Genomic DNA, 18,329 nt, shown 5'->3' with positions numbered 1-18,329 from the left:
CACTATACAAATTCACTCACGTGTGCACACCTCTCTGATGGCCCCATCCCACCAATGTAGCAATCTTTGCAAACGGCTGCTTCAATAAGTATTGAGGGGAGGTCGTAACAGGCTTACCTAGACACGGTTCGCTACACTATAATAATGTCAAATTCATAACTCAAGTCATACGTAGAAGTATCCGCTGCCGCTAGACTGGTCTTTCTGTTAGGGCTATCTCTCTAAAGCCTATATCCTATCTTGTCTCTTGTGTCGCTTCCCACAACGATGCTACTGAGGGTTGTGGAGCAACAGTCCAGTGTGCTGTTATGTGCACACCGCGTAGGCTTTTCTCCCATTGTCGGCTTGGGTCTACCGTATATAGCCTAATGAAATTCACCGGAAGCCCTCAGATCAAAGCGTTGAAGATGACCCATTTCATGCAATGATTTTTAAAATGTGTTGAATAAATAGGCTTATATAGTTGATTTAATTCCTTTCCATGTTACCAAGATGTTGCTGTTTTTAGAATAGACTGTTCACCGTCGTCTCATTTTCACTTCAGCGACGCAACATCCTCTGAATTTTCCACAACTCCACGCGATTACGCGCGTAGCCAAGAGAACGGTAGAGATTTGCATTACAGGTGCTCGTGGACCTTTGTGCGTAATTTTGGACCACTTTGCATGTTCAGTGTGTAAGCGAATTCATTTAATACATCAAAGGGGCAAACACCAGAACAGTCCTACAGCAAGAATGGTTCTGCACCTCTAACGTTCGGATGATTGTAACTGGGGCATGCGTTTTATTGTTTATCCATAGCGGACTGTCGGAGTTTCGATAAACCTAGATGCAAAAAACAAAACATAGCAAATAATTGGAAATAATGAGGCTCTGCTTGATTGTGAGGGTATCTATAATCTGAAATGCATTTTTATTTGTAATTTTAAGGAAGGAAATATTACAGGCTTGAATAACGCGTCTGTCCTGCATAATAGAAGACAACATTTGTAAGTATGCCTGCGTTATAGCCTAGATCACAACCTATGATTTGATTTTGCACCTGTGTTTATTTTTGCATGAATATGTCAATGCAAACTCCACTGGATTAGAACAATTAACCTCGATTATTACAATGGTTTAATCGAGTCCGGCGAAAATTGTGCTTTAACGTCTATAGCCTATATTTTTTTAAATTTAGAATTAAGATCTCAGTACTATGTTTTGGATTAGGCTATAATTATATTCAACACAGACGCTTGAAAGGTGAACAAGAATGCAAAATGTCGGTGTAGAGATCTCGGTCATATTGTATACCATTGAGGAATATCGTGCACATAATTGTAAATTATGAATAAATAAACTGTAGTAATTAAATCCCAAACCACCCCCACCCCTTCTACGCGATGGGCAGTGTGTGGATCATGATTGTCCAGTATTGCCAAGACATGGTATTACAATCTTCATCCCCAGGCCTATGGTTTTGCTTTGTGTAGGCTACATCCATGGCATGATTGACTCCAATCATCCTTACCTTTCCTTTGATCAGGGTTTCCCAAACTTGGTCCTGGGGCCTCCCAGGGGTGAACGTTTTGGTTTTTGCCCTAGCACTACACAGCTGATTCAGATTATCTCATTTTGATGATGAGTTGATTATTTGAATCAGCTGTGTAGTGCTAGAGATACAATTGATCATGAGTTGATTGTTTAAAGCAGCTGTGTAGTGCCAGAGAAAAATTGGATAGTGAGTTGATTATTTAAAGCAGTTGTGTAGTGCTAGAGGAGGGGTGTCAAACTCATTCCATGGAGGGCCTTGTGTCTTTTGGTTTTGCCTTGAATTAAGACCTAGACAACCAGGTGAGGGGAGTTCCTTATTCATCAATCAAGTACAGGAGAGGAGCGAAAACCCGCAGACACTCGACCCTCCGTGGAATGAGTTTGACGTGTGCTAGGGCAAAAACCAAAACGTCCACCCATAAGGCCCCAGGACCGAGTTTGTGAAACCCTGCAGGTGATAAATATGCTCACAAGAGAAATTGTGTCACCATACTACTTAGAAATCACTATGCAAAGAATTTATGCTCCTGCAGCAGCATGCTTATTATGGGCTAATAACATTGGAAGGGTTGATGGTATCCTATGAATGTATTTAAATGGTCATCTGTTTAATATGGTTATTGTTGCCATTTTTCCCCTTTAGTTAAAAGACATGGTGAGATTTCTTTAAAAAAATAAACTCAGGACCAATTCTACCATTGTGCATTTTCAATCTGGTTGGTATCACATGTACTTTCCTGTCTCCTGTCTGATTTAGAGTGTATATCCCATGTTCATTCTGCTGGGGTTTTCTGAGACTGCTCTGGCTGTATACTTTTGCAAAGCTCATCAACATCTTCAGCCACTTCAAACACATCACGCCACAAGAGGAGGGAGCCTAGCTGCTTTTGGCATTTTAAAAAGACGCTGATCAAAGAAGAAGTCAAAACTGCAGTGAAGAAAACACCTTCAGTAAGACAGTGAGTTTCTTGAGTGAACCAGAAGACTCCTCCGGACCTGTGCCCTGGAAACAACACCATTTGACTGAGAACTATCAGAGTGACTGCTGACCTCACAGTTGTAATTGTTGTTTTAAAAAAGAAGAAATGTGTGGGCATCTCTGGTGACCTGCTGGGTAGCAGTGGTCTTCTTGTGCTGTAGTAGGAGTGGCTGAACCACGATTACCATAGTGGGACAATGGCACGGCCAGGCTCTGGGGTGCTGGTGTCAGTCAACGGGCTGGGGTACCCCCCTCAGAACCTGGCCCGGGTGGTGGTGTGGGAGTGGCTGAATGAACATGGGCGCTGGCGGCCCTACAACGTGACAACTTGCCACCACATAGAGAACGTACTGAAGGGGGATGCGCGGGGGACTGTGGTCCTTGGACAGGTGGATGCCCAGCTTGCCCCTTACGTCATAGACCTGCAGTCCATGCACCAGTTCAGACAGGACACAGGTAAGAACCATTCAAGAACCACTGTGTAGTTCATCATCATGTGATACATACAAGGGTCACAGACAATGATATAACTATTTCCTATTATTTATGAATTTAAATGGTTGAATAGATGAACAATGTAAAAGGTGCAGTCCATGCCACAGCATGCAGTACATATTATTTACAGTGCCTTCAGAAAGTATTCACACCCCTTGACTTTTTCCACATTTTGTTGTGTTACAGCCTGAATTTAAAATTGATTACATGTAGGTATTGTTTTACTGATCTAGACACAATACTCTATAAAGTCAGTGGAATTATGGTTTTAGAAATGTGTACAAATCAATAAAAAATGAAAAGCTGAAAAGTCTTGAGCCAATAACTATTCAACCACTTTGTTATGGCAAGCCTAAATAACTTCAGGAGTAAAAATGTGCTTAACAAGTCAGACAATAATTTGCATAGACTAACTCTAACAAACAAGATTTTTAATGACTACCCCATCTCTGGACCCCCCACACACAATTATCTGTAAGGTCCCTCAGTCGAGCAGTGACTTTCACGCACAGATTAAACGACAAAGACCAGGGAGGTTTTCCAATGCCTTGCAAAGAAGGACACCTACTGGTAGATGGGTAACATTTTTTAAAAGAAGACATTGAACATTCCTTTGGTAAAAGGAAATTAATTTATTTCCATGACAGATTTAAAAAGCAATTTTGGACTGACCATTGTAGATATTTTCAAATACATGCAACTTAAGTTTCATATTAAGACATTTCGATTTGAATCTTTTGGACATCAGAGTAATCTTGAGGGAACCCTATTTGATTCAGAAAAGATATTCATATGGTAGGTAAGATATATATTTATATATAAAACATTGCAGAGAGCCTTTCCAACTGAAACTCTGAGAAAAATATAAGCTACTGGAACCAAAACTTTAAAATAACTGATATTGGAGGGAATGTTGGAACATAACTGTAATTTCATTACATAAATTACATAACTGTAATTTCATGTACGCTTAATCCAGTATAAACTAATGTATAGAATTTACACAAAATTCACATTCTACAGCACAACGGAAGTATTTAACGAATAATGACGCAATAATCCATGCCTTCTGGGAATGCTATAAAATCCAGAAGTTATGGGCTGAGTTAGAAAGTTGGCTGTCAGAAGTAGTACAATGTAAATATAATTTTAATCCGTCTGTCTGCATATTTCAAGACATGGCATATGAGAGTGCAGTGAGATACCCAATGGGTTTGACAAATACTTTTCTTGTCATCTTGAAAAAACCTATATACTTAACTGTAAATCAACCAATCCTCCATCGTTAACACAATGGAAAGGTCAAATGCTTTATTATCTAAATGTTGAAAGCATGTGGGCGACGGAGAGAAACAAAATGGTGCAGTTTGAGGCCATGTGACGGAGAGTGATACGGGCGCTGGAGATGGTGTGAGCAGGTGGGTCTGGGCATGGGTGATGTTGTGGATGTTTGTGTGCATCTGTATGTTGTCGCTTGTATGTGGATGTTTTGCATTGTAATTTTTTTATCATACATAAAATCTTACATCTTTCCTAACTTAGTTAATGGAGAGAAAAGAAACTGCTCAGGAGACCAATGGTGATTTGAAACCATTTAGAGTTAAATTGCTGCGAGGATGGATGAACAACATTGTTGTTACTCCACAATACTAACCTAAATGACAGAGTGAAAAGAAGGAAGCATGTACAGATTAAAAATATTCCAAAACATGCATCCTGTTTGCAATAAGGCACTAAAGTAATATTGCTAAGAATGTGGCAAAGAACTTAACTTTTTGTCCTGAATACAAAGCATTATGTTTTGGGCAAATCTAACACATCACTGAGTACCACTCTTCATATTTTGAAGCATGGTGGTGGATGCATCATGTTATGGGTATGCTTGTTATCAGCAAGGACTAGGAAGTTTTTTAGGAAGAAAAGGAATAGAGCTAAGCACATGCAAAGTCCTAGAGGAAAACCTGGTTCAATCTTCTTTCCAACATACACTGGGAGACAAATCCACCTTTCAGCAGGACAATAACCTAAACACAAGGCCAGATATCCACTGGAGTTACGCACCAAGATGACATTGAATCTTCCTGAGTGGCCTTGTTACAGTTTTGATTTAAATCGTCTTGAAAATCTCTGGCAACACTTAAATGGCTGTCTAGCAATGATCAACAACCAACATGACAGAGCTTGAAGAATAAATAAAAAAATAGCGGGCAAATATTGTACAATCCAGGTTTGACTTAACCAGAAAGACTCACAGCTATAATCACTGTCATAGGTGATTCTAACATGTATTGACTCATGGGGTCCCATTAATTAAATATGTCATTGGAGGAGTGGTTGAGTGGCCGAATTTTCCCCCTCATATCTTGTTTCTGTGGCTACAGCTAGAGATGCAGGTGTAATTTGGTTAGCTAGCAAGAAATGTGAATCGCTTTGCTAGCTAACTAGCTATACTGAACATGAACAACTGTTATCCAGTCAGCATATCGCTTGTGTTCGTAAATTCACTCTGCCGATCTACTCCGTTTTCAGATCACTCTCGTCTGTATGCCAGAGAGCGCATAATAACTGATGAATTTACAGACGCGCAACACCCGCTGAATATGACGGATTTTAAATTGTTGCCAGCAGCAGTGTTAGTCACTAATGCTCTAGATAACATGTAAATAGCCGAACTAGCTCTGCTAGGGTGAGTAAAATGGTCAGAGTTAGGTGTTCTCTCATTAGTGTCTGGAAGTAGTTAGCAAGCTAGCCAACTTTAGCTAGTTAGCTTGGGTGCTTGACTACCTTTGGGAGGAACGCTCGGATCAACCCTACTCCTCTGACAGAGCGTCCCGTGTCATAGTGCAGTGCGCACTCTGAACACTCGGAGCGCGAAACGCTCTAAATTTACAAACAGACAATTTGACAACGCTCTGAATTTACGAACGACTCAGAGCACACTGGAGGCAATTTACGAACGCACCCTTAGTTGTCAATCAAATGGGCGGGCAGGCAAGTTCCCAGTCAATTGTCAAAATGTGGGTTGGGACAAGCATTTTATTCCCTATCGTTTAACAGTGCAATTTTGAAGTTCCCAAATCTAAGAGGACTCCCATGGTATTTACATATTTGCAGAAATCCATTCACGGCGAATGCGTTTGTTCTAGTGATCTAAAGTCGCGCTTTTGTTAATGGCTGTAAACACACAGTCCAGTTTAAAGCGAATGATGGCAGGCCCGTGTGGCAAATAGTTATTTGCTTAAAGGTCTGTTGAGCTCTGATTGGCTATGGCGTACCGGTCTGTGTAGACTCCGGGCCTGGACAAGACATGTTGTTTAGGTTTTATTTGTTGCTGTGTCTATAAATTGTCCAAACACACATCCATTTTCCCACTCTATATCGCTATAGAATTTTCACAAATGCCCTAATCTACATTATTCCCAAACATTCTATGAGTTTGTGAAAAAGGGCTCGCTTGTCAGAAAATGTTTTTAAAAAGTGTCATGTTCTTCCTGGGGGTGTATATGAATGGATTTTAATACGATTTTATGTTTCGAAAACGCTGTCAGTTCCACTTCTATTCCCTCCTCTTCTATGCTACAGTTTTAATGTCATGACCTTGCTGAGACAGCGGAGCATTTGTCAAGTGAGCAAGCAACTGCTGTAATCGCCACTCTCTCCATCGCCATAAAAAAAGGACAAATTATATTTTCTGTAAAAAAAAAAAAAATTGTGAACAATAAATCGTTTTCATGTTTGGTTTTGATGTGGTATTTTCATGGTTCATCTTATTGTACTCACAGTGGTGACAAACCTATCAATCATTTATGATGAGCAAAGCGACATTTCACTCCACCTAGTTAGTAGATAGAGATATTCTTAGAAATAGAGGATAGAGATATCCAATAAATATTCAGTACATAAACCTAAGGTTACAATCCCAGCAAAAATCAACCGTAACGTACTAGGCTTTTCATTCATCCTTTAGGTTGTTTGGTCATTGAGCTTCCAAATGTATTCCACTGAGGTGTTCATCCGCCTACCTCTGTGGCTTCTGTTTATTGGACACGTTTGCGTCTGAGTTATGAGTGTGTTTGCCTAATATTATCAAAGCGTTCTTCTTATCTGAGTTTTAGATGTATCTGCCGTCGCAGTATGTTGAGGGAGAATATGCATGCATGCGGGCGATGTCACAGTGCCGAGAACGAGCTGCTGTCCGGATCTTGGAATCTATTCTACCCGTAGAGTACAGGTTGGCTAAGCCTATCTACCCGCAGGCTAATGGGTGTTACTGTTTCATCAGGAAGCCACAAAGATGAAGTAAACAAATGTAATCACTGAATTCACATTACGTTTGCTATTTCATTCAGCCACAGAATTGAAACAAATGATATTGTATCCAAATTTCGCATTGTTTAAAGTTAAGAGATATCATGCACGCAAAGTAATTAGACTGGGTGTATAAGTATGCCTCCAGGATAATATGGTAAAGTTGGCCTCACGTATAGGCCCTTGAAAAAATCAATAAAACCAAGGACATCCAAAATCCATCAGATTAACAGTTTTTAATGAAGCCAGCAATGCAAATAACTCAGTGAGTGACAGTATACAGGTATTATTGCATGTTGACTAACCAATCACAGTGAAATTGCACTGAACAAAAATATAAATGCATCATGCAACAATTTCAAAGATTTTACTGAGTTACAGTTCATATAATAAAATCAGTCAATTTAAATAAATTCATTAGGCCCTAACCTATGGACTTCACATGACTGGGAATACAGATATTCATCTGTTGGTCACAGATACCTTTAAAAAAAAAAGTAGGGGCTTAGATCAGAAAACTAGTCAGTATCTGCTGAGACCACCATTTGCCTCATGCAGCGCGACACATCTCCTTCGCATAGAGTTTATCAGGCTGTTGATTGTGGAATGTTGTCCCACTCCTCTTCAATGGCTGTACGAAGTTGCTGGATATTGGCGGGAACTGGAACACACTGTCGTACACGTCAATCCAGAGCATCCCAAACATGCTCAGTGGGTGACGTCTGGTGAGTCTTCAGGCCATGGAAGAACTGGGACATTTTCAGCTTCTTGGAATTGTTCACAGAGCCTTGCAACATGGGACCGTGCAGTATCATGCTTAAAAATGAGGTGATGGCAGTGGATTAATTGCATGACAATGGGATTCAGGATCTCATCACAGTATCTCTGGGCATTCAAAGTGCCATCGATAAAATGCAATTGTGGTTGTTGTCCGTAGCTGATGCCTGCCCATTCAGTAATCCCACCACCACCATGGGGTACTGCAACGTTGACATCAGCAAACCGCTTGCCCACACGACGCCATATACGCTGTCTGCTATCTGACCGGTACAGTTGAAACAGGGGTTCATCTGTGAAGAGCACACTTCTCCAGCATGCCATTGGCCATCGAAGGAGCGCATTTACCCACTGAAGTCTGTTACGATGCCAAACTGCAGTCAGGTCAAGACCCTGGTGAGGACAATGAGCATGTAGATGAGCTTCCCTGAGACGGTTTCTGATAGCAAAGTTCTTTGGTTGTGCAAACCCACAGTTTCATCAGCTGTCCGGGTTGCTGGTCTCAGACGACCCCGCAGGTGATAAAGCCAAATTTGGAGGTCCTGGGCTGGCGTGGTTACACGTGGTCTGCGGTTGTGAGGCCGGTTGCAAGTATTGCCAAATTCTATAAAACAACGTTGGTAGCGAAATTAATATTCAGTTCTCTGGCAACAGCTCTGGTGAACATTCCTGCAGTCAGCATGCCAATTGCATGCTCCCTCAAAACTTGAGACGTCAGTGGCATTGTGTTTTTTAGAGTGGCCTTTTATTGTCCCCAACACACAAGGTGCACCTGTGCACCACACTTTACATGTTGCATTTATATTATTGTTCAGTATAGATGAAGTCTAGTCATGATCAGTTTCATATATTCTATTCAGGTAATCTTAGTAGATTGTCTTGGTAGCGGCATTGACGTTGTTGGTTGGCTAGCAAGCAAAACATGACGTTACACATCATTCACTTCTGGGAAAACTGGTCCAGCCACTTTAAATCAAGTCAAAGTGTATTTGTCACGTATGCCGAATACAACAGGTGTAGACCTTACAGTGAAATGCTTACTTACAAGCCCTAACCAACAGTGCCATTTTTAAGTAAAAACATGTATTAGGTAAACAATAGATACAGTAAGTAAAGAAAAAATAAACATTAAAATGACAGTGAAAATAACAGTAGCAAGGCTATATACAGGTGGTACCGGTACAGAGTCAATGTGCGGGGGCACCGGTTAATCGATCTAATTGAGGTAATATGTACATGAATGTATAGTTAAAGGGACTATGCATAGATGATAAACAGAGAGTAGCAGCAGCGTAAAAGAGGGGTTGGCGGGGAACACACACACACAATGCAAATAGTCTGGGTAGCCATTTCATTACCTGTTCAGGAGTCTTATGGCTTGGGGGTAAAAGCTGTTGAGAAGCCTTTTGGTCACTTAGTAGCTAGCTATCGTTAGTTCAAATAAAGCAAAATTGTATTAAAATTAAAGTGCAATTGTAAAGTATAAATCATTAATTTCTGAATGAGGTCCTAGAAGGAGGGCTCTCGGTTGAACGTGGATGCGTATCAGACAATCCTTAAGTTGCACTTTGAAACCCACACCCACTGTGACGTATAGCACCGCCCAGCAGTTGAAATGGTGTGAAAAGACTGTGTCCCATACCAGCTAGTGCAATCTATTCCTTTTTCATAAAATATCACCTCACTTAGGTTACACGGGATTGGCTAACAATAATGTTTTACTATGTGGATTGAAATCATATTAGCTGGTGTGAATGTGACAGAGGCAGTAACTTAGCATGGCTGCCTGTCTAACCTGCCTAAAGAAGTGCCATGGGCGTTTTTTTTGTTGCTCTTCCTGTCATTGTGCCCTCTTATAGAGTATAACAGAGAGCTGCACGTGTCTAGGACTGGGTGGCTGAGATAGAGAGAGGAGCCAGCCAACCGTTTGTCAGCCATTACCATGGCGCTGGGCCTGACGTTTATCGCTCCTCATTGTGGCATTCTCCGTGTTACCTTCCCCCTCGGCTGGGATAAAACTGTCACAAAAGGTGCAGACGGACGACATCCTGGACACCCTCTCCTCCTCCTAAAAACTGTGATAGGCTCCTCAAGCTATGGCTGTCCTATTGATCTGTCTTCATATATGGCCCTGGTGAGAGGCAATGCCATATTGATGCACTGCCACCATTTACATGAAACTGTAGCCTCAGCTCTGTTTATGGCTTTCAATACATTTGTTTACAGTGGATGTTTGCTATGTGAAGGACAGGTGCAAAACCACAATCAATCTGACTGCTGTAGGGCTTCGTATTCTTCCTTGGGAAGACCGTGGTTTATATGCCAGTGGGGATTCTGTCTACTGCAGCTGTGGATGGAGCTAGAGGCTGGAAACAGCAGTGTTGTGTTATGCTTGTGTGTCCATGGTGTACCAGGTTGAGTGTGAGTGCTCTGTCATTTGGGTGGTGTGTGTTCTCTCTCTTCACTCTGTCCGGGATCTGGACAGTCTCCTGTGGCTTTGGGCAAACCCAGACCGCCAATGGGTAGGATCCAGACCATAGACCTACACACACCAAACCCATAGCCCATACTACCCTAATGAGACAGCAGCAGCTCTATTTTAACTCTTCTTCTCCCTGTAATCAGTGAAGCATGGCGGCAGCAGCACACGCCACAGCCTGTGCAGCAGGGCCCCTCTCTCTATGAGCCTGTCAGGCACATCTACATGTTACTGTCATTTTAAACACAGGGGTTACACAGATCTCAGTTCCGTGCTGGCTTGTGAAGAGAAGATACCAGTCTGTGGTGAAGTGTAAAAAAAATATTTACCAACTTGTGCCTGCATAAGTGCATCCGTACATGTGTGTGTGTGTGTGTGTGGAAGAATACCTGTCTGGAGGCTGGAAATGGGTTAGTTCATATCCAACGTGGATCGATCCATTTACCTTCCCAGAGGGGTGTTTGAAACCCTAAACACTGCTGTGGACTGATCCCCTTTCACTCCACCAACTCCCATAGTACAACACAGGAGCTTATCAGCCAACGCTATCATACCCTAACACTCTCCCTGACACTTGCCAGTCTGAAAGGGTTCACACTGCCATGCATAACCTCAGTGCTGCATCTCCACCATTTCTCTCTTTCTCCTGATGATGGAAAGCCAATGTAGAGAAGCCAGTAACCCCATCTATGCATCACACACTGTCACGGAACACTACATGAGTGTTACATATGCAGAACATGACATTAGACACACAAACACTGTTGTTTGTAATTTCATCCCATGAAACATAAATGTGCTATGCTATTTTAGCATGGAAATCAACATGCTTGAAACTCCACAGCAGTTTATGACTAATCAACATGTTGAACCTGTGACTAGTGTGTCAAGAACAGCAACGCTGGTGGGTTTTTCACGCTCAACATTTTCCGATGTGTATCAAGAATGGTCCACCACCCAAAAAACATCCAGCCAACTTGACATAACTGTGGAAAGCGTTGGAGTCAACATGGGCCAGCATTCCTGTGGAACTCTTTAGTCACATTGTGGAATTCATGCCCCGTAGATTCGAGGTGGTTCTGAGAGCAAAAAGGTGTTTAATTCAATATTAGAAAGCTATTCCTAATGTTTTATGTCATGGATCCCCCTGGTACTGCTGCTCATTCTCTTTACCAGTTCCGGAGGTTAACGTCACCAGCCTTCTAGGCTGCACTGAACTGTGTCATTACGCACACCAGGTTCCAATTCCTCACTGATTGTGTTTGTATAAATGTGCCCTTTGTTTCCCCGTTGGGCTGTGGATTATTGTTCCCACGTCCGTTGGTCGTGTGAGTACGTATGTGTTGTCGCAGCCTGTACTGCATGTTTTGTGCATTGTGTTTTACGTGTCGTTCTACGAGCTTTACCCTTGCTCTTTTGTTTGGGTACATCCCAGTGTTTTGTATACATGTTTGTTTTGGGTGTATTCCTGCGCATGTCTCCAAATCCTTTATACCAGCGTGACATTTTGTACACTGAGTATATGTACCCTTTTAGATAAATTGTTTATAAACACAATATTCTTCAGAAACACTGTAGCCTTTAATAACTTTTCTGCTACTGAGTGAGATTTACAGTAGGCTACATTGTGGGTTGCTGGTCTGACATTCTAGTGTGTAGTCAATCAGAGCGGCTCCATTCCATTGCTATGGCCAGTGTCGTGCATTGTTTCTACTCCCTGTTTGTTTCGGTATTGTAGGTGTGAGAACCTGCTCTCCTCTGACCTGCTTTCTCTGTGCTCATGCTCCTCGTTGACTAATTAAAACAGTGTTGGTGATTACTACACTGCCTGTGGTGGAAAATGAGAGAAAATGAAAGCCATCACTTTCCATTTTCATGTGTAGATGACAACCGGCAGTAACTGCGGTCTTGGTTCTATTGCTGTCGACAGCGTCTTGCTGAGTGTGTGTACTGCAGGTGTGTCGGGGGGGGGGCAGCAATGTGTTTTTTTTTATTTTTTACTTGTGTGGGTCGTTTCAGTGATGTGTGGGCGGGAGTTCTGTGAAGGATTCCTGCTATGTACATGCTACAGGTCAGGTATGAGTTGGCCGTCAGGCGTCACTGTGTGAAATTAAAACGTTACTGGGGTTGGTGTGTGTGATGCCCTCCCTGTCAAGGCAGGCGTGTTGTTGATTGACACAATGGGGTTATTTTGAGCAGATATTCTATGCACTGGTTAGATAAGACCATGTCAGTGTTAAGATTGAGTGAGAGAGAGATTGTTCCTACCTTCATTTTAACACTGGTGTCATGATTTACAGTCATTACATCCAAAGCTGAGATGAGTAGATTTAATGAATCACAAGCTACAGTATGCTCCCAAATGAACTCACGAAAGCACTTTTACCCTCTCGTATTTGAAAGGAGTTTTAGTTAAGGCACACCCATTATTTTTTAGCATGCAAAAGGCTATAAGAAGGGTGCTTGGAGGAGCTGAGAACTTATAGGGAGAGCCTGAGAGTAAAGGTGCACAGCTCAGACCTGCCCTCTCTCGCTCTCTGTTTCTCTCTTTATCCCTATTCTCTTTTTTCCTTTTCCACCCTCCCCTGTTCACTCTGACGAGAAGTCAGCTGAAGCTCCCGCACATTGGCTAACTGGGCTATCTGCATTGTGTCCCACCACCCGCCATCCCCTCTTTTTACGCTTCTGCTACTCTCTATTCATCATATACAGCAAAAAATTATTTAGTCAGACACCAATTGTGCAAGTTTCTCCCACTTAAAAAGATGAGAGGCCTGTAATTTTCATCATAGGTACACTTCAACTATGACAGACAAAATGAGAAAGAAAATCCAGAAAATCACATTGTAGGTTTTTTTAATGAATTTATTTGCAAATTATGGTGGAAAATAATATTTGGTCAATAACAAAAGTGTATCTCAATACTTTGTTATATAGCCTTTGTTGGCAATGACAGAGGTCAAACGTTTTCTGTAAGTCTTCACAAGGTTTTCATACACTGTTGCTGGTATTTTGGCCCATTCCTCCATGCAGATCTCCTCTAGAGCAGTGATGTTTTGGGGCTGTTGCTGGGCAACACGAACTTTCAACTCCCTCCAAAGATTTTCTATGGGGTTGAGATCTGGAGACTGGCTAGGCCACTCCAGGACCTTGAAATGCTTCTTACAAAGCCACTCCTTTCATGGTGCTGGAATGGGAATGTAGCTCTGTGGTACTGTTCCACTCTCTAGCAGCTTGGAGAGGTAGTAGCCAACTGCTCCAGCTCCTGGGGTGAAAGTGACCCTTTGTCTCTGTTATTTCCTGGACCATGGGGCTGTAATGTGTGTAGTTCTGGACTTGGTCCTGTGAGGAGGAGACAGAGTCTGAGATGTGGCCTCTCCCTCCCTGATTATGGTAAACCAGCTGCTCTGGGCTGGCAACCTGGCACTCGCAACAGCGCAGTCAGACACCCAGGGCATCTCTCCCTCCTGTCAACCTCTAATTCAATGTGTCACTACTTTTAACTTCTGAGGCGGATATCTTTCTCATTCATCGAGGCTACAGCTTTTAAAACTGCTCTCTGCCGGTGAATCCCTCTGGGAGGACACTCAGATCAGCGTCTCGGTCTCCTCTCTCTCTAAACAACTCCATTAGGGTCTCCCACTCTGCTGCCTGGTTTAATCTATCACCATCTTCTGGGTGTCAGAAGGACATTGGTAGTTAAGCTGTGACCACCTGGGTTGATTCTCGGTGTGCCCTCAAAACAACTGAAGTGAACAAGTAGAGCTCAGTTTGATGCTTTAATGATTAAATAGATGTAAGAACATACTGGCTTCAAGTTTACATTGGTGCTGTTTTGAATCATTGTGGAAATAAGTGGATAATGCTACCAGAAGTTTACATCAGCTCTCAACTAAAGACAAACAGAATTTGTTGTTTGGCAATTTGATATTAACTAGTTTAGGAGAGTGTTTTGGGTTTTTATTTCTGCATGCTTTCTGTCCTAGCTCCAGAGGTTAGAAGATGTTTGCAGTCTTGTGCAGTCTGTCTGTCCCCAGGTCTTTGGTATGTGAACTGTGAAGACTTTACTCAAACCCTTATAGGCTTTCCCAAGTACTAATGAAAATGAGAGGGGGATGACTGCAACAAGCCAGGGGAGGGACGATACAAGACACGTCTGGAAGACAACCTGGGGGTTCACAGTCCGACACACACACCGACTTCTCCCACCCTCCCACGGTACTACAATCACTTATTTTGATTGTTTGCCGCATGGCCACTCTGCAGAATATCAATGTGAATCTCTCTCTCGCTTTGTCTGTCTTGCACTCTCTGCTTTTCTTTTCTCTCTCCATCTTTCTCACTTTCACCTGTAAGCTGTTCTTGGTCCCACTCCAAGTTCTGTGAGTGTTCAGCAGGAGAAACATCCTGCCGCAGCCTGTGAGGTGAATAATATTGACCAGGTGTTCTTGGCAGAGCCCCCCTGACCAGGACCGGCTCCAGGCATAAGCGACACAAGTGGTTGCCTGGGGCCCCAGAAACCCCCCCACCCACCCAAAAAGTACTGTATGTAAGTACTGTATTTACATACAGTACCAGTCAAAAGTTTGGGCACCTACTCATTCCAGGGTTTTTCTTTATTCTACTATTTTCTACATTGTAGATAAAAAATATTAAAAATATTATTCACCTTTTATTTAACTAGGCAAGTCAGTTAAGAACCAGTTCTTATTTACAATGACGGCCTTGGAACAGTGGGTTAACTGCCATGTTCAGGGGCAGAACAACAGATTTTTACCTTGTCAGCTCAAGGATTCGATCCACCAACCTTTCGGTTACTGGCCCAATGCTCTAACCACTAGACATCAAAACTATGAAATAACACATGGAATCCTGTAGTAACCAAAAAAGTGTTAAACAAATCAAAATATATTTAATGCAATCTAGAAAATAGTAAAAATAAAGAAAAACCCTTGAATGAGTAGGTGTCTCAACTTTTGACTGGTACTATGTATGTATGTCTGAGACCCTGACTGAGATCCTAAAAATACAAAGTACTGATTAGTTAGAATAGTAGAATACACAAGGTGCAAGTTCGAAATTTGGTAGTGCATCAGCAATTTTTACTATGTTAGTCACTGACAGTCACTCAATTAGCCATGTCAGCTAACCATTTTTTAGATTGGTAAGTTAGTCCAGCCAGCTATCAAAACTTGTAGTAATCATGACTGAATAACGACCAGGCACGCAGGGCAGGTGCCCTGGTGGCCTGACCTCCAGGGGGGCCTCATTGATTTTGTTTGTCACTCTCAGACATCATTAACATGGCAAAATGTGTAGAATTGCAGGAAATTTGCTTTAAAACTGAAACAGTTTATCTCCACCCCATGGCAAAATGGGCAGAATTGCGGTACCCCAGACTCAGCCGGCCCTGTCCCTGACTTTGAGCTGTCCATCCTGAAGGGAGCACCGAGCGGCTTCACTTTCCAGACGTCTCATTAATTATGAAGGCAAACACACCGTCGGGGTTTGTTACTACTGTCTCAAGGTGAATTTTTAACTGGCTAAGAAATGGAATAGCCCTCAATACCTTTCTGACTCTCACATACTGTTTTGTCTATCAGTCTGAGAGACATTAGTCAATGTGAAAGGGAGTAGGAGTCACACCAGAGATGTCTTTTCTCTGCTTGAAAATGTGTGTGTGGGTTTTCACTGCAGATGGTTTCCCAGTTAATATGGATGCCTAACAGACGATAGATCTGAAGCAAAGATCACACATTGCAGCGCAATCTGTTAGATGGAATATTACCACGTTGATTTTAATCTGATGAATAATAAAATGATTGAAATATTTGAATAGAAATGCATGAATGGATTTTTACTGCATTGTGTCCCCTTGGGGAACTTTGTCTAGAATGTCAATAAATATAATTCAATATAGCCTCTAGAACTTCCAATAATCTGCTTGAGAATGCCCTAGAGACTTTTTTTCCCCTCAATATTTGATATTGGAAAAATATATATTTCTTTGCATTTGGAACAGTTATGCATCTAAAGTTGATTTGTTTACTTTATTTTAGGAATAATAAGCACCCTCCATCTATTCATAGTATACTAAGCTACATGTAATTATCATTGTACTGTCCTGAAAATACAATACTTAGTGTGCACCAGTGTAGGATAAAGGCTATAACTCCAATAGAAGACAGTTATCCTGAATTCAGGAGTCTCCCAAAGCACTAGTCATTCATATTTCATCACACAATGAGCTCCAGAACTATTGGGACACTGACAACATTTTTGTTGTTGAATGACTGAGGTTAAATTGTAGACTCAGCTTTAATTTGAGTTTAGAAATTACAGCACTTTTTGTACATAATTCCTCTGTTTAAGGGGACCAAACGTATTGGGACAAATTCACTTATATACTATATGCCCCAGTCAACTGAAAGTGCTGTTATTGTGAAGTGGAAACATCTAGGAGCAACAACGGCTCATTCGCGAAGTTGTAGGCCACACAAGCTCACAGAATGGGACAACCGGGTGCTAAAGCGTGTAAACACTCACTACCGAGTTCCAAACTACCTCTGGAAACAACATCAGCACAAGAACTGTTCATCAGGAGCTTCATGAAATGGGTTTCCATGGACGAGCAGCTGCACACAAGCCTAACATCCCCATGCGCAATGCCAAGCGTTGGCTGGAGTGGTGTAAAGCTCGCTGCCATTGGACTCTGGAGCAGTGGAAACGCTTTCTCTGGAGTGATGAATCACGCTTCATCTGGCAGTCCAACAAACAAATCTGGGTTTGGCGGCTGCCAGTAGAACACTATGGTGGATATTCCATGCAGTCAGCATGCCAATTGCATGCTCCCTCAAAACTTGAGACATTTGTGGCATTGTGTTGTGACACAGCTGCACATTTTTAAAGTGTCCTTTTATTGTCCCCAGCACAAGGTGCATCTGTGTAATGATAATGCCGTTTAATCAGCTTCTTGATATGCCACACGTGTCAGATGGATGGATTATCTTGACAAAGGATAAAATGCTCACTAACAGGGATGTAAACACATTTGAGAAATAATATTTTTGCGCATATGGAACATTTCTGGGATCTTTTTTTATTTCAGCTCATGAAACATGGGACCAACGCTTTACATGTTGCATTTATATTTTTGTTCAGTATAGAACTGTTTAGAAACATATTCTATTGTAATTTACAATTAAAGTGATTCCAAAATTACAGTACATAATACATTATTTACCATTCATTTGTATTGGGCACAAAAAAATCTGAAACACAACCAAAACAAACAAGTTTGTAGAGTCACATGCTTGATGTAATCATCGTGTGCTAGGAATATGGGACCAAATACTAAACTTGTTACTACTTTAATACGCATATAAGTAAATTTGTCCCAATACTTTTGGAACAACATGAAATAATTTTAAAATACACCAGATAAAACAATATTAATAATTTCATAGGATCTGTATGGGTTAAGCCCTGTATCAACAGCACAGCGAATAATAGCCTGTCCACTCAACCACAGCATCCTACAGGAAGCAGAGGCTATAGGGTACAATACACACAAAAAAATGAGGGTTCCTCAAGGGTTCTTTGGGAAGGGTGATGGTTCTTTGTGGAACCATATTGACCCCTTCAATGGTTCTTTGCAGTTAAAAAAAAGGTTATTTCCTCTTTTAGTGATAATTAAAATGTAGTGGCGACGGCCCATTAGAATATTTGGGTCTTTTTTGTGCAACCTGGAGTGAG

General features: G+C 41.7%; 1 protein-coding gene and 1 long non-coding RNA gene across 2 annotated transcripts in view; both read left to right on the top strand.

Moving 5' to 3' along the window:
* Window positions 1-269: 269 nt before the first annotated feature.
* The window catches only part of LOC112248365 (E3 ubiquitin-protein ligase DTX1), a 58,868-nt gene continuing 40,808 nt past the window's right edge, over window positions 270-18,329 (top strand). The window contains exons 1-2 of the mRNA XM_024417323.2: window positions 270-989; window positions 2,294-2,971. Coding sequence (XP_024273091.1) covers window positions 2,713-2,971 — 259 coding nt within the window. The 5' untranslated portion in view covers window positions 270-989; window positions 2,294-2,712. The remainder of the gene's footprint in view (window positions 990-2,293; window positions 2,972-18,329) is intronic.
* Window positions 11,883-16,484, top strand: LOC112248366. Its single transcript, XR_002953218.1, has 4 exons — window positions 11,883-11,902; window positions 14,657-14,792; window positions 14,931-15,123; window positions 15,957-16,484. It is a non-coding gene; the product is annotated as an uncharacterized LOC112248366 (long non-coding RNA).

Source organism: Oncorhynchus tshawytscha, linkage group LG04 (assembly GCF_018296145.1).
Source record: "Oncorhynchus tshawytscha isolate Ot180627B linkage group LG04, Otsh_v2.0, whole genome shotgun sequence".
Taxonomy (NCBI): domain Eukaryota; kingdom Metazoa; phylum Chordata; class Actinopteri; order Salmoniformes; family Salmonidae; genus Oncorhynchus; species Oncorhynchus tshawytscha.
This window is presented reverse-complemented; position numbering and strand designations above follow the sequence as displayed.